The following is a 27,100-nucleotide window of genomic DNA, read 5'->3' on the forward strand; positions in this document are numbered from 1 at the left end:
TTATAGATATTAACAGCTTGGATTCTTAGCAAGACATTTTCTAAGATAGTTATTTCAAATTATAGAACATTCATCATCAACTGACATGTTCCTAACTAACAACTTCATTTTTAAAATACAGGGTCTGTAATGACAATTTGTAGATGATGATAGGCAAGTCTTAACATTTTTGTTGTAATTATGTTCTTTTTACTGCCACCCATCTTTCAAGCAGGAAAAAGAACATCCTAGCATTTAGGATATATTAAGCTCATGTGCAAAGTGGTGAGTTCATTATTAATTTAGTGAGCCCAGCTAAGAATTCCTAATGCTGCCTTCCAAGTTTACAGGAGCCTCAACAGCAGGAAGTGCTATTCTGCAATATTCTGCAATGACACCTCAGCTTCCCACTCTACTTCCAGGGTTATCCTACATACATCCTTGAATGGAACTCAAGATGAAATACATATATATTTGTCACAAGAATGCCACACCAAGCACGAATCCAAGGCTGATAAATTTTGCCAACAAGGCAGACTATGTATTAGAAGTCTAGAATTATTTTTTCATCATTATACAGATAAAGTTACATCCTGTCCTTTGTTGTAAGGGTCTAAAGTACCACACATAATAGTCATGTCTATATAAAAACATAATTCAGCCTTTAAAAGGCAATATATTTTTAATATATGCTCACACACCTATATAAAATAAATATTGTATATATTTCTTAACACAAGTCTATTATATTTGGATATGCCAAGAGGCCAGCTAAGATTAGAGGTACAAACAGCTTTCATTTAGTATTCTGCAATAGAAGTTATTTGCTCAGCTGATATTTTCTCTTTTCATATTTTTCCATTAGCTTGACCTCAGACACTTCAGTTCAGGAGGTCTTATTCAGAAAAAGTGTTACAAATACTGGCATGAATAAATAAGAACAATGTAATGAAACAATTCATGGCAGAAGTGATTCCACAGCCATTATGAAAAGCCTCCTATCTTGTGCAAAATTGATTTGATGAACAGTTATGAATATTCATATGTATTAAGTGCAGAAGAAAGAGATCATCTTGTTCATACAGCTTAATACCAGGGTGATGTAGATCTCTAATCAGGATCCAAAGCAGAGAGAAGCCAAGACCAGCATCTCCTTTGTTTTCAACAGGATTAGATCAAAGCCCAAATGAATACAAATATGCCTGGCAATCATTGCATGATTCACATGCTAAAGGTCATAAAAACACATTACACTGAGAGCAAGTGTAAACAGTAAATAAATAAGTAAACACAAGGAATTATGAAGAATTAGCAGATAACTCTTGAATAATGTAAAGGACTATATTTTTTCAATTATAGAGGCAGATCTAATCAGAACTTTGAAAGATTGTGGTAAAATGACCATAAGAGCAGTTTGCCAAGCATCAGCCTATTCCTTCTATTTTTTTGAACTGAAAAACTGATCTGGGCAGACATATTATTGTAAATACAGCACTTAGAATAAAAAAAATTCTCAATGGCAAATGAGCAGATTTTCCAAAAAAATTTCCAAAAATTTTCAAATCAATTTCTTCTCTTCAAGACGTAATTTGAAAGCCAAAAGTTGGATTGAAAGGAAAAAATAAAATAAAATTGAAATTGAAGCAAATTTCAGGGGGAAAAACACTTGAAGTTTGAAAATAACTATGTGTAGAACAGATTTTAGGTTTTTGGGCATTTTGAATCTAAAGTTCTGGTTTGGTGAGAAGAAAATTCATCATAGGTTTTTCTCCCTACTTCATTATGATTTTAATAAATCATGCAGTTGGAAGTAAAGATCAAACCTAACAGGGGAGAAAATCTGAATGCAGTTTTGACAGAAATAATCAGAGAAGTAAACAGAAATTCAGAAGGGCTTGATCCAAGTGTGGCCAGCCTGGTTGCAGAGGAGCTGACAGGCTGTGCCACATGGCAGTGTTAATGTAAGCCACTGCCAGAGGAAGGAGCAAGAACAGCTTCTGAGAGCACTCTGTGAACCTCATGGAGGGACAGAACTTCCAGAGCCCACAGAGGATGAAGATGCTCAGGAGGAGCCAATACAAGCTAAGAGGAAAACTGAAGCTGAGGAGCTAAAATTTAGAATAGACCTGACCTTTTTGAGATCCCACAATAAGGTGGGATGGTAAAGGCTTGAGACAAACATGGCACTAGAAACAATCTCTGGTCTGGGAGAAGGTGAAAAACGCAGCTCCTTCAGCCACTCAGAAAGACCAAGAACATAAAAGCAGGGAAATTAATTAATGGCTTCCTTGCTGTGGAAGAACTAGAGCAGCTATGGTTTATACTGTCAAGGAAAAGCATTACTCAAAGAAAGCAAATTTCCTCAGGTCAACTTTTCCAGGTTGCAAGTCTATGCATGGACTCTTAAACTGACTGAACATAATTCTGGTTGTTCATTGTGAAGGACACAACTGATCTACAGCAGGGTATTTCTAGACTGAATACTTTATGTCATCCTTGAGGCTGCCATTGTCACACAGAATTTAAAGAATGCTGTTATGAGTATGGTGGTTTATGGACTGTGCTGCGACCGAAATAGTCAAAAAGTAACAAAAGGTCTAAAGTACCACACATAATAGCCATGTCTGTATAAAAAGATAATTCAGCCTCTAATGATAAATATATACAAATAAAAGTCCTACATTGTCATTTTTTTGGTGTTTCCAGCAGAAGTGGCATGCACAATTAAATACATGCACAGATATTTGCAGCAATACAAACGGTGTACTGCTATTAAAGAGGTTGCACCTTCTCCTTCCTTTTAGTCACAATCCTTTTTGAATAATGCCACAAAACAAAGAAGAGATCAATATTACTGTGTGAGAAAAGCTGTAGCTGAAAGGTAACAATAGCTCTGCCTCTGCTCTCTCAGAATAGAAGCAATAAAGGCTAAAAAGCAAAGCAAGGGAGTAAATCAAAGACATCTGGTAATAGAAACAAAGCTGTTGAAGCTATTCACCATCTGCTGTTAAAGCAGAACAAACTCACATGGGACTAGATCTTCAAAAGAATTCTGTTTCCATTTAGACATTGAAATAAATGGCCACGCTTAGAAAAACCCAGCAAATAACAAAACAACAGAAATTCAGTAAAAACCCAAACACAAAACCAGCACAGTGACTGGTAGGTTTATTGGGGGTTTGGAGGGAATTGTGGTTTTTTGTTGTTTTGTTTGTTTGTTTGTTTTCCAAACTCTGGCCAGAAGTGTCATGGCAAGAGCCCAAGAGCCAAGGGATCCTGAATTCCCATGTAATGCTTTTGCTATTTACAGCAAATAAGAATGCAGATATTTCATGCTGTGCTGCAGGTTGGTAATCTAAGTCCTAGTAACTAGCAATATTTATGGATATTGATAATAAAGAAAATATATGTAGTAGGTCACATAAAGCAAAACCTAAAATATGTGTAAATAAAACCTTCCTGTCTCCATAGAACTGCACTGGGAAAAAATGATGGGTTATATTTAGAAATCAACAGGTAAAACACACATTTGAAATATACTCACAGCTGAGTTATGTCAGTACTCAGAGGCCAAGATAAGGGGCCAGCCTTCTCTGAGCTCCATAGGCAAAGCAAAGTGAGACAGCTCAGGGAGCTCTGGGGAAAGTTTTCTTTGCTCCATTCTCACCACATCTTCTCCTGCACAATTTCAGGAGTCAAGCTGCAGTAACTTACCTCAGATGGAGATAAATCTGTGCTGGGGAATGGTGAGCAGGAGCCCATTAGCCATTCTTCACCATTCCTCTCCTCTGTAACCATCCTGGCACATTTCAGCATATGCAGAATTGGGAAGCAGCACCTCAGTGAGACTCAGCCATCTCCCCTGTGCCTTGCTCAGTGTAGGAACTGTGCCCTGGGCTACACACAGAGATGCACAGGAAACCAAGGCCCAGAGGAATAATGTATTCTGATAGCAAGAGATCCCTTTAGGCAAGGAGGAGGCATGTTGATAATCTATCATGTCCTAAATGTGCTCTCCTTGAAGACATAACTTGGTGCACAGGAGTATTTTGAGTCTCTACACACAGAAAAATTCAAGGAAAATATCTCAGGTAAAAATATATAGGCCTCATTTTGTTTGGATGGAGGTTTTGAAGGATTTCTTTATAGGACTTTTGACTGGTTTGTTTGGGTGGGGTTTCTTTTTTCTAATGTGGATTCAGCTCTCTCTTTTGTCAGCGTTTAACAGTTCTTAGAGTAAAGCAAACTCAGTCCTCAGAAGATTTATTAATTCCCTAAGAATAAGATTCTCCAAAGCAATTAAAAACCTACTGAAATTCTGAAAGGAATGGGTGCCTTACTCCCCTGGGAATCTCAAAAATCCCATCTAAATGAATAATGCAGTAATAACAGGTATTTTACTTCAGGTTCACAGAAAATCAGGTGTGTTACATCCACTGTTGCCCATGTGGCTCACAGCTAATTCCCTATGCACTCTGCAGAAAATATACCTCTTAACTGCCTCCTTCAGCGTTCATTCTACATCCAGCTATCAAATACTGTAAAAACCCTTTATACCCACTGTCAAAACATTTACACCTTATTCACTAGCAAGCAGTGCAGCACATAAAAGATAGGTGTTGGCATTCCTTGTCTGAATATACCACTGTGCAATAGAGCTGTAAATTTTTCTGTTAATGTCTCCTCAAAGCCTAGTGTTGGTTTCTTTTCTTCCTTCTTTTCAGAACAGCCTATAGAATCCATTAACTGGAAGGAAAACAATTTAACCTCTCTCCTCTTTGTATATTACTGTAATGTATCAGAAGAAAAAAATATAGCACAAAATACTTTTATCTCATATATATGTATATTTATACATGTATATATACATGTGTATGTATATATATTTTAGATAGAGGCTCTTCTGATGTAAAATCCTTGCATTAAATCTCTGCTATTATCCTTTATTTTTTGTGAGTTTTCTCTTCTTGTCTAAATAGCTGCTGAAAAGAAGCTTATGTTAAAAGATGGAAAAGTTAATCATTCAATTATCAGTGGCTTCTCAAACTAAACTCCTGTGTTTGGCTTACTATGTATGATCAGTAAACTGTCAGAAATTATGGGTCAAGAATATTTCATTTTGTACTGTTTTCATTATTGGAACACTGTTGTGTTTCAAAGTCAGAAGCCTCAATGTTCTAGTAACTCAATGGAAGATGAACAACAGGAAGGTTGTGATTTTGGTTTTGCTTTTGTTTGGTTGGGTTTTTAAATCGGTAAATACTTCCAGGCCTAAAACAACATTCTTTTGTAGATACCTGACTTTTCCTGCAAGTAGCAGGCAAATAAATATATGCATGAGGATGTCTTCAAACTTGAGAAAATATCCATAAACTAATCCAAGTAGGGAATTTTGTTGCAAATATTAGTCCTGTAGGATACATTCACCTCCTTACAATACAGCTGAGATTGAATTTTTATTTCTATTATGTACCAAAAAGATAGCAAGCTATACAGACCATCAATAAACTTCTGTGATGGCTGCATGATGTGACACATGTAGTAGATATTAAGACCTTGCTGTATCTACTGGAACATGAAAATTTGCTTAATCAGTAAAGCACACAGAAATATCTCACTAAAGCCTGACAGGGCTAGAAATTGCACAGTGGAGTAATAAACACAGAGCAAAGAAACAGATTTATGCTCTGATCCTGGTTCAGCAAACCAAAACACTTCTGTCCTGGTACAATAGCCACTGATACTGTGTTTTGCATGCAAATTGAAAACTGTGACAGCTTTTTTAGAAGGTTAGTGGGCAGTGTTCATCATCCTTTCTCCAGGCAGACAAAATGTTTGGATTAATTCAGTCTTGGTCTTGCAATCAAGAAATGGGAAATTCTATTTTGTGGGCATCTTTTGCAGGTGTTTCACTTTTTTACATGACTCACCTTGTTACTGCTCATCTAAATTCTCAAACTTTACTGAATTTGAAAATGAGAGAGAAAAACCTTCTAGTATGCAAATTAGATCTAAATCAAGGAAAAAGATGAGAAAGCTGATATGTGCAATGAGGAGAGAGGAAAAGCCCTCCTGAGATCTTTTTATGTTTTCATAACTCCAGCCATCATTAGGCTCTTGTTTCTCCTAAATACTTCTGAGGGAAACACAGGCATGAACAAACATGGAAGACTGAGCTTTTACCAAACCAATTGCACAAAACAAAACAAAGCCCACAGCGAGATTCTTGTTTCCCTTGGGTTTCTGCAAAAAGGCAAAGAAGAAGAATGAAAGCAGTCTCTTCCTGGCTTTGTACAGCTCATTCCAAGGCAATGCTGCCAGGTGACACTGCAGGGGGAACAAGGGACCAGAGGCAAGAACAGGGCATGGACCAGCACTGCTGATGAGCAGCCTGGGCTGGGCTGATCTTCCTGCAGAGATCTCCAAGAGCCCATCACTGCCTGGTGGGCAGCTGCTGAGGGGATGCAGGAGGTACAGCTCTGAACACACAGAGGCTGAGGAAAGTTTGTGAAGCTGGGAGCAATTATTTCTGGAATCAAAGGTCCCTTTACAAAGTAATTTAAAGAAATATATAAAAGCAGAAATTATTTGCAATCCAAAATCAGCTGTTGCTGAACACTTCACCCCTGAAGGCATCAAATCAGAACTGGGTGCCAGTTCCCTGACTTGCTGTGCAAGCTGCATTTGGAACTCGACCCACTGCTCAGCCAGTGATGGAAATGTTACCATTTCCCACTCCCTGCCACTGGAAGACAAGGGTGAAAAACTGCAAGTGTCAAAACTGCTGTCAGTCTCAGGGGTTGTTTTGGAAAAAGAAAATCTCCTTACATTTTTTATTTACTTGCAGCATCTTCCTTCTCTCAAGTCTACATGCACATTTAACCACCAGGATTTTCCTTTAAAAACAGTGTCAGAAAAAATACTTGTACTTGCAAATCTATAGTTGGTTAATCTCAAGAAAAACAAGTAAAGTACTAAACTTGAAATGTGCAGTCTCTTAAAACAGCTACATATTTTACTATCTGTGAAATGACCATTACAGGACATGTAAATCCACAATCACTATTTTAAAAATGAAATGCTAATATACATACATATATATTTACTTGTTTTAGCACCAGGTTCTACTTCTCCACTGCACATTTAATATTTTGATGTTTCTTCATAAGTAAGATGCTTCTTTTTCTCTTCAAATAATTTTGACATAAGAAAAATATTATATACCAAAACCAAATATATATATTTTGACTCACAGTTTTTCAGTATTGATACATAAATTAGTTTTGATGCTTCTGAATTGTGAATTGTGTCTGCTTAGGCACACAGACACTTAAGTTTGCAATGCAGACTGGCTCCTTTGTGTAACCTGTTTTAAAAACATGGCCACATTTACAGATGTATGGAAGAGATAGTAAATAATGAAAAGTCATTTCAAAAGGCTGCTGTGGGCTAAGAAAAAATGAAGTCCATCCCAGCCAAAAGCAGGACATTACCCCACCATTTGCATGCTGTATCATGGATATACCACTTGTAGAGGAAAACAAGATTTAATTCAGCGCCCATGGGTTTATAATATCTACACTGTGATTGATATTATACTGAATAAATTACATAATAAATCAGCATCAACTCTGGCAAAACAGTTAGGGCCTGATTAAATTTAGCCTTGTATATTGTGCAGCCATTTATTCTGAGGCAGTTTTGACCCATTATACCCATTTTCCATCAGGTAATTAAGTACAGAAAAGAGAGAGGAATTAAAAAATCAGGCCCATGTCCACTCAGACTGGACTGAGACAATCAGCTGCCAAAAAGGTTTCTAGTAATAATAGCAATAAATTGCTTAGGATTGTAACATGCTCTGATTTTCTATCAGAATTAATAAGACAGCAACATTAAATCCTAGTGTAAATCCCTGGGCCACTATTGCCATAGCTGTAAATGGATAGGAAAGAGAGTAACTGTGTTTACCAAATGCAGAAAATGAATTAATTGCTTAGGTAATAGGAAGCTACTGGCAAATTTCATCAAGCCAAGTGAAAAGCAGCAAAATGGACAAGAATATTTGAAATCATGGTGGCTGCATGACACAAACCATAAAAAGGCAAACAAAATCAAATCAGATGTGTCTATAACACTGCATTTATTGGTGTCCCTGCCTTTATCAGATCATCTCCACATACCATTAAAAAAAACCCCACCAAAACAAAACAAAAACCCACCCACACAAGCACACACAAAAAGTAATAACAAAAAACCAACAATCAAAACCTGGAGGGAAAAAACAGTGTGCATTCATTTATGAGCCAATTATAAAAAGCCTGCAATTCTTAGTGGTTAAAACTCAAGAGAAAAACAACGCCACTTTTTCAAGCTCATCTAGAAAAATAGGACAAGAATTTTAGGGAAAGGTAATTCTCAGGTATTCTTTCCTTCTTCACATTGTTGTAAATCTTTTCAATATGTCTTGTATAAAAGCACTAGAATGTTTTCATTATAAAAACAAAAAATGTTTAAGAATATTTTCAATACATACTCCAGTTTTTCGTGATTTTGCTGAATTAAGATAAATCCCAGCACTTCAAATTTGGACTAAGAAACTGAACTCAGTCTCTTTATTAGAGGTTTCACATGTTTTACTTGGAAGTACCAACACAACCAAAATACAGACTATAGCTTCAGGCAAACAGGAAAGATATCCTGCTCCTATTTAGGAAAAAATATTTTAAAAATAAATGAGATGTACTGAAAGAAAGCACATTTTAGAAGAACATAATTGAAGAACAATTATCATGTTAGTGTTTATAGAAAAGAGAATGACTGCATTGGCTTTAGACTAGCAGATGGATTCAATAATATTCTGTATGATGCATCTCTGAATGAATACTTAAATTACTTTCCGTACAGACAAATAATCTGCAGTTCTACCTAAAACAAACAAGCCTCACAATAACTTCAATGAAAGAGTGAATTAAAGTATTGACATGAGTAATGACTCTTAGATATTCAAAATCTGCTTGTATGTAAAGTGAAACCCAAAGCTCTCCACAAACACCCATACTTAGTAAGGTTTATTCAAATGTCTTGAATAGTGTAACACAAAATACACACTTGGGTAGGAAAGGCTTTGTAATTCTAGTGGTTGCCAACAGAGAGGTGATGCCTAAACTGGTCATGTTTTGAGCATTCTGAATGTTTAGAGCCTTCTTTGGAAGCCTTCCTGCTACACTGCTAGTTTAAATGGCTTTATTTATGCTCATATTGATTTGTTTTTCAGTACACTGGGAATGAATTATGAATAAAACTTCATTAATTCAGTGGTGTCACAGTAAAAGCATTTGCCCAATGAACAGACACTGAAATTAGAAGATAATGGAGTTACATGGTAGTAAACAGAATATTACACTACAAGTTGCTGATTAGCTAATGTTTTCCACTGGCCTTTACACATTGAAACTGGTTTGTATTGATGTATCTATGCTTTTTATCTGACTGCATGGAGGTTAGGTTTTGATTCTTCATTGCATCCAGCAAGATTCTTTAGACCTCCAGCTTGACAGGGTTGGCTTTTCCATCCCAAGCCCTTTCTCCACGTGTTGTGTTTCCCTTGTGACCCAGCTGAGAGTTGATGCATGCTCCCAAATGAAACTCCTAATTTCAGGAAGAACCTAGACAGGTGCCACAGATCTGGTTCACAGTTTACAGCCTCTCATGAGAACCCTGAGTGGATACCAGCTGATAAAGGCAGTCACACAGTGCAGCTGGCTCTGCAATCACCACTGCAGTGTGTGAGTACAAAGCAAGAAAATTTCCAGGACCTATACTGATGGCATTCTTAGCCATGAATTAGGCAGAAGGAAAGCAGTGGAATGCATTCTCAGTTTGCTTTTACCTAATAAGAAAGCCCTTAGTTTTTAATAAAAAATACAGCCCACAATAAAAAATTGTGATGAACCTTTCTTCTTTCAATAATTAAATTAATAGATCAAAAAAGTACAAAACTCTGACTGTATAAACACATACACATGCTCACAATGGTCTTTAAAAGCACATATATCTTACAGCTCACCAAGAACACTATAATCTCATGGGTGTTGAAGAAGCTGTCAAGACACATTTTCTATAAACCTAAATGACAAGTGTACTAGTAAATCACAGTGGCAGCAGAGCTCACTCAAAAGGAGGAGAAAAACAAAAGCCACAGTTGACATGGAGCCCTGGAAAATTCAGATTTTACAGCTGAGTGTTCCAACAGATAACTAGGCAGAAAATATACTGTTCTTCGCTCTTCGTGCTTTTCTGTCAGGTGAAAGAAAATGGTTATTTCCTTAAATATTATTCCCTTTGTGTAAAGTTTAAGAATGCATTTTTTTTTTAGGTATATTAGCAATCTGAAATCTATTTTTATCTGTAAGAAGATTCCAGATGACATCACTGAGCTCATAAGGAATCTTTCTACATGTTTTTTTATCAAGTAATTATCAGAACTTTTATTGCTAAAAGGGATACAAATTTAAATCATTGTATATCTGGAGTAAGTTCCCATATTCAAATTAAAACAGCAGTTCCAGATAGATTTCTACAAAGCAATTTCTGTATCTACTTAAGAAACTTTACTTCTTTATCTAGCTCAAAGAAAAGTAAATTTAGGGATACTATTGATAACTAATTTTTCTTCTCACACACTTGGCTGGATTTGGGAACTTCAGGGTAGCTTTGTTAATTACAGTGCTTTCTAGCTGCTTGCAGCATTCTTGCACATTGATTTCGTGTACTGTTCCTCAGGGGGAAGAGTTACCTTTAATCACTCAATAGAGTGAGGCAGACACTGAAGCACTGTTGAAAGTCAAATGAGAGCAACACTGGGATAGTAAAAACTTCACACCTAACGAGTGGCAGTGCATAACCATGTGCAGCTCTGACATTGACCCAGTTCTGGACTTCCCCTGGGGTCTGACACAGTTCTCAGCTGAGCCACCAAAAACCTGCTCTAAATTGACTCATTTCCTGCAGCAGTGGAACTGAGGTGAGTGAGTTAGCAGCTAGGCTCCAACTCACAGCAGGATAATCTGAATGAGGGGTTTGAAGCCACTACTCACAAACAGAAATTGCTGCAATGGAGGAACCAATTTCATCTCAAATTCCGAAAAAGTTATAAACAGAAGCAGGCACAAATTTCTGTTTCATTTTTGAATGCAAAGTCTGGAATTAAGAGACTTTCATTTATGCTAAATTTTATGAAAGAAACATGATGAAAGGAGCTGAACACATGAAGCAACTGTGCAGAATAATTTGTTCCTACCACCATCTTAATTGTTAAAGCTTCTGTCCCCACCCTGTAAATAGTAGTGTGGTAAAGAAAAAAAAATAGGAGAGGGACTTCTATCTCATGACTAATGAACTACTACTTTCTTGTACTTTGGATTAAATATCTATAAATGTTTATAGCACACTTCAAGTTGAAAAGATGCTTTTGTCAAGCATATTGAAATGCATTTATAATAGCCACATGCACTCATGGAAGGTCCATGCTGTGTTTGATTGTGAGAAGCAGTGGTAACAACAGTGGCGGAATGGTCCATGGAAATACATGTAATTTAGATCTCAGTCCTCTCCACTGTGGATTAAAAGCTTTAAAAGCTCTTGTGTATTTTATTCTGAATGTTCATCTTGGATAGAGAGCCAGGGTTTGAAGCAGCCAGAGCCAATGCCAATCAGTGTGCCAACGTGAAGCTCTTGGAGCTTTACCTCTCCAAAAGAGTTGTGAGTTTGTGATTTGACAATCCCATTTACTGAAAGGCCAGGGGAAGAAGGAAGAACTGACCTTTCTGAAATTGAAAAGGCAAGGAAGCTGTCATTCCCTTAATGTTTGCAAGGGAAAGGCAAATTTCTGTCTCACTCACTCCAGCCCATTGTACCTGCATGCCAGCAGCACAGGGTGCAGTGACACACACAGGTTAGCTGCCTGCAGTCACAGAAATCTCTTCTCTTTATTTCTCCACCACCTCCTGCTGTTTACCTCCTGTGGAGAAAGCAGTTCAAGTGTCATGATCTGCTTCTAACTGGGTGAACTGGAATTAAGCTAAACCAGCAACATATTTTCACCCAGTCCCACACTTTCCCCCCCTGCACGACTACACACAATAGCTGCTGGTACCCTGTTTGAGAGAGCTGTCTTTGCTTAGCAGGAAAATGGTATTACTTCAGAGCTGTCAAACTAATAACTTGTGATCTTTTCCCCTGAGGCTGGATCAATAGGACTGCAGGTTCAATGCTTAGCAGAGCAAGAAGAAGGACCAATAAGGTGTCCAGCTGCTGGGAAATCAGGGAAATTTACTGACCTCGGGTCTGCAGGTGTTTGCTGGGCTTTAAATAGATAAAAACAATAAATATAACTCAGTCTGTTGTAAGCTGATGAAAATATATACAGAAGCCTGTGAAAGAGAAAGCACATTCTTATAAGTGTGCAGGCAAAGGAAGAAGAGCTGCAGGCATGGCTGATAAACATTTAGATATAGACTAAAAATAAGCAGGATATGAGCAATTCATCCAGGACTAACAAGGCTCTGCACAGGATACCTGTGGTGTGCTAGAGGGGGTGATCAGGAAGCACACAGACAGCATTTAAAGTGCACAGTATGAGCTGAATGTCTTGTGCTGGCAGTAACTGGTATCTAAAAGTGCCTTGTGCATGGATAAACTGCAGCTGACACATCCACAGTGCCACTGGAAGGGGAAAGCATGGTCCAGCAGGTAAGGACCAGACTACAGCACATGTAAAAGGGCACCACTGCTCAGATTCAGGCTGCTGGACAGATGAATAAGGCCTTCTGCATTTGCTTTGGTCATCATCAAATCATCATAATTCCTTCCAGTCTTACTGTAAGCAACCTTTGCAGATGTCTGGGGTTTTTGCTTGAGTGTAACACTCCTTATTTTGTGTAAAATGTGACTTTTATGTCTTTATATATGATTTCTTTCAAATAACTCTTGCTCTTATATCACATGTTTTTTATAAATGATTCTCCATATCTAAGCACTAACAGCAGAGCTTTCTGTCCAGACACACCTCTCCTTTTTGTTTTATGCAATGTAATAAAGCTTGAAGGAGCTGAGCTGCAGTAATAGAGAAATGTACTACACACACAGACCAGCTTAAAATGGAGACAGAACTGTACTGAAAAATTACAGTAAATACTAAAAGCTACCATGCTGGCTCTCTAAGCAAAATCATAATTGCTCATAATGGTATGCTCTAATAATAGCAGATGGAGAAGAAAACCTTAAAAGTGTTCAAAGGGAAAGGGGAAGATGTCTTCCAAAGGTAAAGGAATTTGATTTTCAATATTTTTTCAGTAAATTCACCTGGGAGCAAACTCTCTGAAAAAGTTGCTGAATATTCTTCACTTATGCAAAGAACTGCCTGACACAAACTTGAAAATTATTTTAAATTTTTTTTTAATTATTATTATTTTTAACTAACCCTGCACTGCCTGGGCTCTGTAGCTGACCTGTTTGTGTCCATGGAACTGCTAACACCCCACACCTGTTTCCCCTCTGTGCTCACCTCTTCTTTATCATCTCTCATTTTAAATGATTACCATACCTGCAAAGAAAAATTGCTGCCTTCTATCTTCAGAACATGCCTTATCTTTAGAGTATAGCTTCCAGTTAAAAGGCAGTCAAGAAGGACAATGTATTGTAAAAGAATAAGAAAGCTCATTTCACAGTAGCAATTAGCCTATTTACATTAATTATTCAACTGCCTCATTCTACAATTTCCCTGCTGTTCTTTTGTGCTTCCTTTCTCCTAGCAGCGTGTTACAGCTCACATTACCTCACTTTGATACTTTGCTCCCTTCCAAGAGGAGCCATGGGTCTAAAACATTTATTTTGTTTGCTAATAACCTGTCTGCATAGACACTTTGGAACTCTAATGGCGTAAGAAAAACAATTCCAAAGCCTTCAAAAGAACTGACAGACTGAAACCATCATTATGACCTAAGTGGAATGAATTAGTGTGTGAAGGATCATCTTATTTCTCAGAAAACACCTCTCACTTCTTGAAAAAGAAGCTGACAGTTGAATTGAAGCTGAGGAAGCATTTGGGTTTTTTCATGTTATGGGTCTGGCTTAGGACAAAAATAATCAAGTACCAGAATCCACCACAGGACCTCATTACTTAACTTCAAATACTGTGTGATCTTTGAAAAAATGCTATCAGAGCTTGCAGTAAAGGTTTGATAAGAATATGTTCAGGAAATAGAGTAAAATAATGTTCCATCTCACAGGAAGCAAACAGATTCCCATGACTCTAATAACAGCTCTCATGCTTATATCCACCCTTATAAAGAATATCTACAAAACTGCAAGGACAAGCTGGTTCATGTTTGTGCTGCATTAAAACCTCTATGTGTAAGTTATAACAATTAGTGCTTTAGAACAATTTTAAAGTAGAATTACAATAGCATTGTTATTTACAATGGTACAAGCCCGGTGTGAGCCTATCCCTCAGCAAGACAGATCTCCAGCCTCATGGAGGGTTTAGCAGCCCCTCTGATAACACACCAGAGGCAGGAATATCATCATTCTGTGCCTCAGCTCAGCACTGGGGCAAAGCACAGCACCCAGCAGCCTTGGGAGCTCTGTGTAACCACAGGATGGGTTACAGTGTGGCATTACTTGTTTTGCACAAAATCAGCCAGGTGGCAATGTCTGGCAGCCTGTGTGACCCTGCAGCAGCCACAAGCCACAGAGCCTGCAGATATTCAGATATTTGAACTGCTGATCACAACTCTGTCCATCCTCTCTGAGAACTGACTGGCAGACAGTAGAGAACTCTACCTTTTTAATAAAGGAAGTACGACATAATCTCTTCTAAATCTATGATCTTGAAAGTATCCTTCTTTTTAATCTTTCCTAGACAACAGTTCAAAATAAATTCTGACATTCTGTAACTCTTTTTTTTTTTTTTTTAATGTCACTTCCCCTTCTTCATTACTTGCATAAATTAGAGAACTGGACCTGTCCTGCAAATGTGTGCATCAGATACACTGATATTCACAATTTTCATTGGAGTCAGGAATTCTCTGATTCCATTCCAGCTGTCTCCCAGCCACAGAACACTTTAGATACCAAACCTTGCATCTAGCTTTTTCTTTTTCTTGCTTTTTTTTTTTCACATCTTTTAAGTCCAGTGGAAGACAGTGAAAAGCTCTCAGTGAATTCATGAGATTTTTAACAAACTTTATATCTTTTTATCATAAGCTACAATTCTAGAAGAGAAAAATATCCCAGACCTCTAGGGCTCAGTTTACTTCAGCAGATAATCTATATACACTTTCTCAAAGAGATGTAAAACCTAGATAATGACAAAACAGTGAATAAGAAAATAGATCATTAATATCAAGAAGGCTGTACTTCTGCTGGATTTACAACACTTGATTTATATCTTCCTAACAAGTACTTATTGAAAAACTGGAAGATTCCTCTTTAAGTGCAGAAGAAAAAGCATGCTTTTGTATTCAAAGCAGCAAACTTCATTCCCTGTTAGATGTTTTTCAAACAGGCCACTGCCATTTCTGTATCCTTTAAAAAAATATTACAGTATTGTAATATTATATTTCCCACAGTTCAACTATATGAATATGCCCAGTGCCCTCACTGCTGTTCAAGGATTCATAATTAATATTAATAAGAAATATCTCCTTTACTGAGAACACCTGATCTGCAGAACCACTATCACTCTCAGTGTGCTAGATTTTCCCCTTGGAAACAAATTTCTTTCTAAAAAAAGCATTAGCCATCTGAGGTTAAACCTTAACCTGTAAACATTTGCAACACTTTCCTGTTAAACTGAAAATTTTCTTCCCTGGCTTCCCTGACCTCAGAGATTATTGAGCTCCTGCATCTCTCAGAATTATTCCAGTCCATCTTTCAGCCTGCTCTGATCAGCTCCTGCACAGCTCCCCACTCCCTGCACTGCACCCCCTCTGACTCTCCACCATAGCACCCATACTGCTGCAATTACATTTTAGAGGTACAACCTTTAGGGCAACTACCTCATGTTTCCAGATCTGTGATATCAGCCTCTGAACTTTCCTTTCAACCTGAAGGCAAGTGGAGATCTGATAGTGCTGCAGCAGATGCTTGGCAAACAAGCACACAGCCACCAGAGACAGGCAATGAATAAATTCTGCACTGTGCTGACCACACACCTGAGAGATCCCTGTTAGATTCTGTATAAACAGCAGCAATCATAAAACATTGCTCTCAACTTAAGCTGGGAAAATATTTCCTCTGCAAAGACCAGCAGTCCCATATTCTGAATGGAAAATAACCAAATGCAGAACAAAGTATGTGAGGGTGAACAGTCTAACATCTGAAGTTAAAAATATCTCAGCCATCAGAAGTAACAGCTGACAAACTAGTTGAAATGGGAGAAAAAGTGCTGAAACAGATTGCAAGCACAAGAGAAAGGTTAAAGGACAAAAAAAAAGAGCAAACAAGGAAATAATACACATTTCAGCCACCAGCAACATTTTGTTAAATACTTTGGGGAGGAAGATCATATCATAATTTTATGATTTAGGACAGGATTAAAGTTTGGTTTAATTTATAAAACACATTTGAAAATACATACATAATTTTTTTCTTTGCAAATTTAAAAAGTCATTCTAGATTGGAAGGGCAAATGAACTGGGTCTTTCCAGGGACCTACTATTCAAACAGAGCAAAAAATAATTGAATTTACATCCAGAATTCAGCTGTATGTTAGAGTTTGTGTCTTTAACATGTCAAGTTTTTTAATGAAGAAAATAATAAAGTCTATTTCAAATGAGCTAAAAACATCTGCTGGAACTTAGATAACTGATGATAATTTCAAGAGACAAATAGAGATGGATTAAGCTAAAGCTGATGTTCATTTAAGCAATTTTTTGTGAATAAAGAAAGAAATGTTCTGATTTGAAAGACTTTTTGTTACTACAGATTTTACTACCCTGGTTCAAATGAAACATTTTGTAGTGATTCTTCAAATGAAGACAAAAGGAAAATTTCAGGTAACATTAAGCATGCCATATGTTACCCAGTTTCATGTACCATGAAAATGCCCCAGACAATGTGTATTTTTAAATGGAATCCAGATTGGTTTGATGACTTAAACTGGGAAATAAGCCAAATATATGAGGATAAAGACATTTGCATTATTATTTGCTACTTTAGCTGCACACATCTGTCTCAAGGCTTCATCTCTGCATAACTAGAATAAGTTATATATCCACATACAATTTGAAGACAGTGAATCAGTTAATGCTTAACTTCAGCTAAAAAGCTGAACAGCCTGACAGTCCAAGCAGGCAACCCAAGCTCTATTGGCCCTGCCAAAAACATGTAATTCTGTAATTATGGTATCTACTTTTCCAGTACTGTTGCAATAGCTCTCTTGGTGCATTGCATTCAAAAAACCCTTAATGTGAAGCAGAATATTGAACTCCCCAAACTAAGGTATAAGAAAACACAGAAGTTGCTCAAAGATGTGCAGGACCTGATTATTCCTGCTGTGAGAGATGCTTGAGGTGCCCCAGTGGCTTCAGTTGTCAGCTGTAATTCTGGGCTTTGCACAACAGCTTTCATTTGTACTAACAATTTCTTTTACAAGTCGAATATATTCTGCTGTAGTTTTGCTCATAGACAAAAATAAATTAAAAATCATACATAATATGCTGGTTCCCTGAATAAAATACAAAATAACAGGAGGGCCAGGAGTTGGACTCAATAATCCTTGTGGATCCCTCTCAACTCGGCATAATCTGATTGATTGTTTCGTTTTCCTCTGAGTTTGTGTCCATTACAAACTGTAACATAGACACCAGATAACACGACCAAACACTAATTATTGCACAACAATAACAACCTCTTTAGATTCCACCACTGCAGAAGAGTTGCAAGGCAGCTGAGTTGTTCACAATTTACAATTGTAACAATCTGACCAGAGCTCCAGAAGCCAAAACAACTCTTGCAGCAAATAGATACCAAAACAGCATTCACAGGGGTCCCTGCAAAGAAAACCACTGAACTTTAAGCTAGGACTTGTATCTTGATTATCTTTGTCAGGCTCTTTGGGTGAGAGAAGGAAAAATTAGGTACTTTTCTCACTTTCATAAACAATTGCATTCAGTTTCTCAGGATATTAAGAGCATGACCTGGGAAATTAAAGAATTATCATGAATGCCTCCGTTTTTTCAGTGATTAGCAGACTAATCCAAAAGCCACCAATATTAGTAGAAAACTACACAGGCATTGGCTCAAACCCAGATACCTCCTTAACTTTAAGCATAAATTATGTTCATAACTCCTCACAGCAATTGATATGGATGTGACCTTCCCACACACAGGGAAAACATTTATTATACAGAAAGATCCTGGTTGGGAGCACTTTTGGCAAATGTCCACAAATGAAATTTTAATCAGTTTGTCTCTCAGAAAGGAACCACACCAAATGTCTTCTCTAAGAAAGCAAACAACACTGTCTGCATCATTGTTCATAAGAAATGAAAGCATTTAGCATTTACAAGCTATACATGACTGACTTCAGTGTCTCTGTCTAATTAAGCCAATGAAAATAGCTGCTTGTTGATGTCTTTTAACACATCAGGATTTGTGTATCATAAAAACAAATCTGAAATATTTGAAACATTAAACTTATTCAGAAATCTTGCCTGGTTCACTTCAGAACGCCCACACATCTTCATTTTAGGCTGAGAGAATGATGAATCAGGTGAGGGTCAGCTTAGTGCTTTGAACAAAAAAATAGACTCATCAAAAGCAGCAATGGAAAAAAAAAGAGATTTAACTTTAAAGTCTTGCTGGCCCCTCAATTATGTCAGCTATTAAGCCAGAGCTCTTTTTTTGTTGTTTTTTTTTTAATGTCTCAGTATATTGAACATAAAGATCATTGCTAATACTTATAAAATGTCTTACCTGTAGAATTGATATCAATGGTTCAGCTACATTGCAAATGCTATACAAAGCAAAAGTCTCAGAGATGCTAGCAATTCCAGCAGATAAGACAGCAAATTTTGGATCTGAACATTTCCCATTTCAGGAAAACTGCTTAATATTATACACCCTCAATTTTTTGGAGAAAAAAAAAAAAAAAAAAAAAGAAAAAAAAAAGAAAAAAAAAAGCTAATAATTGTTGTTTGCAAAAGAAAGCAGGAAATAAAAGTGCTCCTCCAGTTTATAAAGTATAACACTGATTAAAAAGATATGAGTTCAAGTCATTCTAGCAAATCAGGTAAATCAAAAACCTGAATGTCAGTCATCCACATACCATATCACTGCACTATTTTTGCGCTTAATTTTGGGGTACTTCCCCCTCTCTCTTGGTCCCAGTACTCTTGCTTGGCTTGCTATTTTGCTGCAAGTATATTTTGGCCAAAATATTCCTGAAAAAAATTTGGTGATATGAGTCCAAAATTAATCTACTTAGTTAGTAAAAAGAAAACAGGAAAATGGCATGCTAATGGAAGATGCAGAAGTGTTGTTTTCAGAGGTTTAACACGCCAGCAGGTTTGCTGTGGGATGGAGGCTGTGAGGCGCAGGGGCTGGCTGTGCTGTGCAGGGGGGATGGAGCAGGGAATTACCGTGGAACCAGGGAGCGATCCTGTTGGCGTTCCTCTCGAAGCCGGCGCGCCGGGGCAGCTGCTCCTCCTTGAACCAGCGCACGATGACATCGCGGGACACGGGCCGCGCAGGGCGCTCCCAGGCGCTGCTAAGGGAAACAGGGACACGCCCAGCACATTCACTAAACACACACCTGCAACATGGTCAGCGGAGCCTCTGCCCGGTGCAACTCGCTTTAGCTTTTCACCATCTGTTGAAATTACTTTGTGGTTTTGGTTTTTTTTTTAAACATTTTCCTACAGAACTTACATTGAAAAAAACATTTACCACAATGGAAGCTTCAGTGAGCTTTCCTTTTCCACATCATTTTTATTCCCATATAAATATTGACAAGCAAATCTTTTTTTCTTGGGTATATTCCTTTTTACTGGCAAAAAACTCTAAATCAGTATCAGCTATAATGCACTGTGTCTCCAAACAGAAACCACCAAGCACGGTAGAGGAAATGTTTTGTTTAAACTTTTATGTTTCCTTAGCATTCTCTACTTGACAGCCTGCCTTACTCTTTCTACTACTTTCTATGTGTTTTAGCTAGTAGGAATCATACTCCAGTTTGGATTCTCCTCCTCTCCTGCAATTAATTGTGTTCTCTACATAGTCAAATGAAAGACTAATAAATACCCACAACATTTGGTTTTGCCTGAAAAAAAAGGCAGAAAAAACAAAAAGCCCCTAAAACTTAGGATTGCATTCTAGGGAAAAAAAAAAAAAAAAAAAAAAAAAAGAGAGAGAGAAAAGAAAAAGCTGTTAAGCAGCAGGCAGTTTTGGGCTTGAGACTTGCCTACAAATTTGTCCATTTGACTCCCCTATACCACAGTCTCACATACTGATCTCATACTCTCTTTTCAAGGAGTCATCTCTGTGTGAATTCTAAGAAATCCACCTGAAGATAAATGGCATTTAGTTTGCATTAAATCTCTTTTTCTTTTCCTTTAAACATTCCTTTGTTCTGATCACCAGGAAATTGCAAGACTGAGGACTCCCAAAGCCTGAATAACAGCTTGTTGAAACTGCGGGGATTGGAGGAGGGAGCAATGCAAGATAAAACTATTTCAAAACCGCTGCAACCCAAACCAACCTGGACTTTGCTGCGGCAGACAGCAGAGCACTCGCGGTGTTGTTGTTGAGCTTGATGTCCTGGTCGTTGCTGAGGTTTGTCCCCTGGAACAGGTGGCTGAGGCCAGCCACTCTCCCCTTCTGGATGGCTCGCAGGGACTGCCGGCGGTACTCGTCCCGCGCCCTGCGCGCCTGGTGGCTCCTCTCCTCGTCTGCAGCCTTGGAGCGGCGCACTGCGCGGGGGAAAGGAGCAGAGACTCAGAAACACCAACAGCCGCCTGCCCCTCTGCTCACAGAGCAGCCCGGTGCCTTCATTCCTTAGGATTTACATAATTATTTATTTATATGAGCTGATTTTGGGAATGTATAAATCGCGACCGTCTTGGGTTGCAGTACAGGATGTGTCCAGAAATGTGTATTCTGTCACCATTGTTAAAGCCAGGTGGGGCAGTGACCCTTATCTCTGTGGCACATATTATCTGCTAATGGGCCATCTTTAAACCAGCTGGGGCAATCTTCTTTATCTTTTCCACACCCCATCCTCCTCCAGGAGGATATCATCTGCTGCTGGGCCATTCAGTCCCACTGTGTGACTGATAAAATTACATCATCCCACTGGGAGATGCTCCAGCCAGGGGAGGAGCCAAGCCTTTCCTACCCAGATAAAAACTGAGATTTTGGACACCAAGGTACCTTCTTTCCACTGGATTCCAGAGGAAAACTGGATTTTTCCACATCATTTCTGGACCTTCAGAGGAAAACTGCACCTTCTACAGGAGCACTGCTCCAGCTGAACCACATCAGGAGGATGCAGCCACCATTGAATGGGACTGCTCCCAACACCCTGACTGATGAATATCACATTGTATTCTGACTGTGTCAGTGTTTTGGGATTGTTCTTTGTAATACCGTATTTCTATTTTAATTTTCCTAGCAAAGAACTGTTATTCCTAATTCCCATATCTTTGCCTGAGAGCCCCTTAATTTCAAAATCATAAACATTTAGAGAGAGAGGGTTTACACTCTCCATTTCAAAGAGAAGGTCCTGCCTTTATTGGCAGACACCTGTCCTTCAAACCAGGACAGCAACAGATTACTGAGGGCAGATAACTGGATGACTTCCCTGGTGCTTCAAACACAGGCCCACCTCTAGAAGAAGCCTCAAATTATCAATGATCTGACCACTACTGGCAATAACTGAGACTCTACATGTTGTGATTAAATCTGACACTTCTTTTGGCTGTAATAAGAGAAATTCTGTTTGAGGGCATCTTTTCCCCTGGAAGTGCACCAAGTTCTATGTTTCAAGAAAGGATGTAAATTACTGCTCAAAATTAAGTCTGCATCTAACAGTTTTCTTTGCCACTATGAAGATAACTAGAATTGAAGGGTAAACTCCCAAAATCTACCATTATAAAAACTGACATGCAGGTTGCACTTTGTCAGTGCTGTTTGCTTTCTGAAAGGCATATGATGTCTTTGTCATGGTACTTAGCCACAGCCATCTCCAATTTGAAATTTGCAGTCTAAAAATGGTTTCAGTAACAATGGATCAATTAATAGCCATTGAAAAGGGCATGTTGATTCTATGGATGGGGTTGCCTCACACTCCAGTCTCTGACATTGTATATGGAGAACCAGAATTTGTACTGGAAGATTTAATACACACCTAACAATGGCACTGACCAGGGAGATACCCATTTCTGTAACTTGAAATGAGACTGCTTCTCTGGCTACTGCAGCTCAGACATCTTTTACTAAAGCTTCTTCATTTTAAAATTAATGTCCCAACAATCCTGTCTTTGACATGGTATGACTTAAATGCACCAAGAATTCTACTGCAAATATTCATCATCTATTGGCTGTTTTCTGGTGCCTCAAGCCCTATTTGGATGATGTTTTTGAGTCACAAATAACTGCAGGCAAGCAAATTATTCCAGTGCAAAAAAAAAAAACCACTTTCAGCATGCAGTGAAGCAAATAGGAAAGAAGCTAGCTATGGCCTCCAGTAGCAATTATCAATCCTGCCATGACTATCCTGGCTAAGATCATATCCAGTTCATAAAGTGAACATTCCATTTCCTACTCCCCTGGGACTGTACCTGGGACTAGGAATGCATGACAGCTGCATTTCATTAGTCTGCTTCCATCCCTCTGGTTTATGCTCCCAATTTAAAGCAAGCAGAAGTATAACTGGATTTAACTTCCAAATTCTAAGAAGGTTTACTGGAATCAAGAAATAAAAGCACTCAAAGCCAAATGAAATTAAATAAAACCTTGTGGGCAAATGAGAGAAAGGGAAAAGACCTTTAAGCTTAGAATTATATAATATTATCATAAGCAGAAAGATATGCAGGACTAAAAGCTCATCAAGACAGCATAATAAACAAGTCATAGATGCTTCATATGTATACAACTGGCAGAATTTCAGTTTCACTTAACTACACACCCTGCAGTTTTGGCTAAACACAAATGTAACAAACAAATGTACAGCACAGGAAACACAAATAACAGACTTAATTTATCTTATATGTCATTATTTTTAAGGGTAGATAATGTCATTTACATGTACTGCTTCAATGGCTCCAGTATTTCTGTGATTTATCCCTTATAAAGCCACTCAGTAATGGTCACTTTAAAAATGAACTTTGTGCTTTACAGCACGAGAAGAGACTCCAAGGAAGATAAATGTGATGCAACTCTGCAAGACACCTAGAAACCCTCAATTGTTTGTCACCACCACAATATTCAGATTGAGGGCACCTTGCCTGGAGCTTTTTGGGACTCTTTTCTACTGATGTACAGGCTGCCTGGCAATGAGAAAGGCAAGCTACCTTCATGTCCCACTTTCCTCAATAGCAGGCAGACTTTTCAATAGACATTCCCACTGTATTTTTGCTAGCCAACAAATCTGTACCATCAGAAGTCAGTGACCCAGAACTACATTTTCCCAAACTATCAAACTTTAGTGCTTCTTATCACAAAAGCATGAGGTGAAGTGGTACAGTTTGCCACTGTTAAATACCAATATTCACAAAACCTTTTGAAACTATGACATGCAACCCTCCCTATGCATATACACACATATATGTCTGTGTGTTTACATTAATGTAGTTACCCATAGGTGTGTGTATGTGTCTGCATATAAATATTGAGATTTTATTTACGGAATCATCTCTTTCCCATTATGGAGAATTTTTATTGAAATTTCCCAGTGGAGGTATCTGAATTATATCATTGACCATAGGGATGCATTGGATCTCCTAATCCATTTTTTTTTTCTCATTACTGGTCTCCTGATATTCTCCCTATCCCCTTCCTTGAAGTTACTAAAAAAAAAAAACAATCCTTCTCCTTCCTCTACCTTTAGAAGTTGTCTAGTACAGCTTCAACTGTGGACCTGTGTTCCTAGGTTATATTAAGTTTCTTTTAATCTCTGAGTGGTCAAGGGGCTTTTTGAGCAAATAATCAAAGCCACTGGCATCAATAACCATGTTTGGTGAGTGGAAATAGTATTGGGGATAAAGCCATCACAGTCAGGAATCTACAGAAAGGTTTTTCACTACACTCCAGACAAAATGATATACAGCACATGAACCATCCTCCCATACTGACACTTCCCACAACTTTATCTATCTTGAGAAAGTCACTCAAAGTCTGAAGGCAAATCTGGATGTATTTTGTAGAAGGTTTTTCTTTCAAAAGAATTTCATGACTATTCATATTTCTCTCTATGGCTTTGAACCATCTCACTAGGAGGGAGAACTTTATTTCTGGATCAAGTCTAGCATAAATATTTTAAGATAGAAGAAGCCAAAATTCTATGTTACTTGTATTTCAAGACACATTGTAACCTTTTCAGTAACAAGAAAGCAAAAGTAGTTGGGACTTCTAGTTCTGACTAAAGTAGAAACAGATTCTTTTTCTTAGCTGGTTGTCCTTTTACAGTAAATTTACTTCTGCCATGACCCCTGTGAAAAACACTAGTAGTGTAGTTAGTCAGTATTCTCAGTGGGGAGATTGTATACCTGGAAAAAAAGCCCTAAAAGCTCTGAATCACAATAACAGATCCATATGTCTAGCATAAAGAATTACTACAAATTATAACTTACATACTCTTACATCTTTCTTTTATTTCATGGAATAATGTAAGGACTGGCAAGATGGAAAAATTAGGAATTTCTCAAGCCCATGGAAGATCCACAGCCAGGTCCTTTATGTGAAAGCTGAAAAAACCCCAAACATATGCTATGAATATGCATTGTAATTTTCACATTATTTTGTTTTACCTTTCTCCTTGTTAAAAATCATTAGAAACTTGTTTATGAGCCCTTCAAAATGACTAACTAATAGATAAAATTCAATCTTCAGATTTTCTGAGTGCACATACAAATCACACAGTGGTTTTTTCCCTTTCCTAAGTGGAAAATATAACTTCCCACAAATACTCTGCAACACGGCTTCAGTTCAGCATTCTTATCTGAATAATCCCATTCCTAATGAACAATGCACTGTGAGACCTACTGGAGTTCAGAGGGCACATTTATGTAAGGTTGAGATTAGTTAATGTATAGCTAAACTGGGAGCACTCACTTTAAAATTCAGCATTTTATCAATGCTCCAGCCAGTAAATTCACTTGAATTTTTAGGGAACATAAATACCCAATGAATTCCTTTAAAATTAGGCAAAAATAAATTAATAGACACATTTGTAGAAGAACATAAAAATATAACAATTTAAAAAAAAAGCTATAATGAGTCAGCTTGGTATCCTCCTTCCAAGAGAGACCAAAAGTAGTTTCTCAGGGAAAGGCAAAAGAATAGATCAACTCACTCATCTCTGTCTACATTTTTGCTGAAATAATTTTTTTCTGGAGATGAATAGAGCTGGTCAGATGGAATCTATGCACTTCCCTGCCTGATTCAGTTTGCAGGGATTTGTAAGTGTATTAACAGAATGCCTGTTATAATATTCAGTCAGATGAATATTGAGGCTACAGCTTTTCCTATCATGTTTCACAGATCCTTTTTTTGCTTTCACAAAGAGAGGTCACACTTAAATAAGCTAAAAACCTAAAAATGGGATAGCACACAGAAATGTCCAAAACTAATGAGAATATGTGCCTTCTGCTATCCAAGTTTAGTTTTGCTTCTCAGTTTCAAAAATAAGAGTTTTGAACAGTAGACTCTCTGAATAAGCCTTCCACTATTCATATTTTCACTTGCCAATGAATATCCCTGCTCAACTTACAAGCTTTCAGCTGCCCTCTAGATAACCCCAATATATATCTTTTATATGAAATCAAAGTGTGTAATTACTCTCACAGCATCATTTTCCCCTTTTAGCACCGATTTCCCAAGTTATTCTACATTTGTTATTTAGTATACTAAAAAGCTCTAAAATCATGTATTTCAATTAACACAGTAGTTCTATGGGCCATTATTGTTCTTTGGCAAACAGCAGAAGAGAACTGAACCCAACAACAGAAACTAATATTAGCACCACTCTGCTTAATGCCTTGGCAATAAACAGCTGAGGGATTATGTGATGAGATGAATCCCCATCACATTCTGCATTCCATCTTCTAAACAAATCAGTAGTGTCATCAATATCATTTCTACATTTCATTTGTCTCCCCAGTCCCTGCCCTAGCACTACTGCTCCCCTGCAGCACTGAGCCCTGTGCAGGGCTCACCTCAAGGAGGTAAAACCCAAAGGAGCCTGATCTTGTTCCTAATAGCCACTCCACTGCAGGTTTGTAGTGGCAAAAAATGTAAATATTACATCTGCTTGTAATTCTCTTATGCGTTCATGCATTTATTTATTACTTAGAAAAGCTGACTCGTGGAAGCTTTGCCCTAACTTCACTAAATTTCCTCTCAGTGCCCCACAGGAATACTTGCAGACAAAATGGAAGGATTACCATAAAAAGAAAAAAATATCTGGAACTGAAATAACAAATGAAAAATCTGGTGAACCTGAGGTACTAATTAATTTCATAGCAAGTTCAGATGTTCCCACTTCCAAATATTTGTTACTATCTGTTGCACATTTTGGCTCCTGCAGTAAAGTTAAGGAAATGGAAGATGTTAAAAAGCCTGAGGAAACTCAGTGCAAAGTTTGATAGCACAGTCTAAACCAGCCAGCACCTGGTCTCAGATAAGGCACTAAACATCTTCCTATCTTCAGTTGTCACACCCATTTGCTAATGGAGCACGGTTCTCTGAGCCCTCAAACGAACAGGGATAAATTGAGACACTGAGATAAGCACAGGAGGATAAACAAGGATATGGTACACTCCAGTCATTAGTTTGCAGTTAGTTTAATGCTAAATCAATTACTGCTAACAGCATAACTGTGGCAGCACAGAATTTGCAG

At 37.8% G+C, this 27,100-nt stretch overlaps 1 protein-coding gene across 3 annotated transcripts in view; it reads right to left on the reverse strand.

The window, feature by feature from the left end:
* SH2D4B (SH2 domain containing 4B) overlaps window positions 1-27,100 on the reverse strand; it is a gene marked incomplete at its 5' end in the record, with an annotated part of 62,480 nt that overhangs the window by 12,673 nt on the left and 22,707 nt on the right. Inside the window, 2 exons of one of the 3 annotated variants that reach the window (XM_079311896.1) lie at window positions 19,626-19,786; window positions 20,765-20,954. In XM_079311896.1, coding sequence (XP_079168022.1) covers window positions 19,626-19,786; window positions 20,765-20,954 — 351 coding nt within the window. Of the gene's footprint in view, window positions 1-19,625; window positions 19,787-20,743; window positions 20,955-27,100 lie in introns of all 3 variants that reach the window. The other 2 variants (XM_079311898.1, XM_079311897.1) reach the window with 2 other exon arrangements.

The sequence above is a fragment of the Erithacus rubecula genome, assembly GCF_903797595.1.
Source record: "Erithacus rubecula genome assembly, chromosome: 9".
Classification (NCBI taxonomy): Eukaryota; Metazoa; Chordata; class Aves; order Passeriformes; family Muscicapidae; genus Erithacus; species Erithacus rubecula.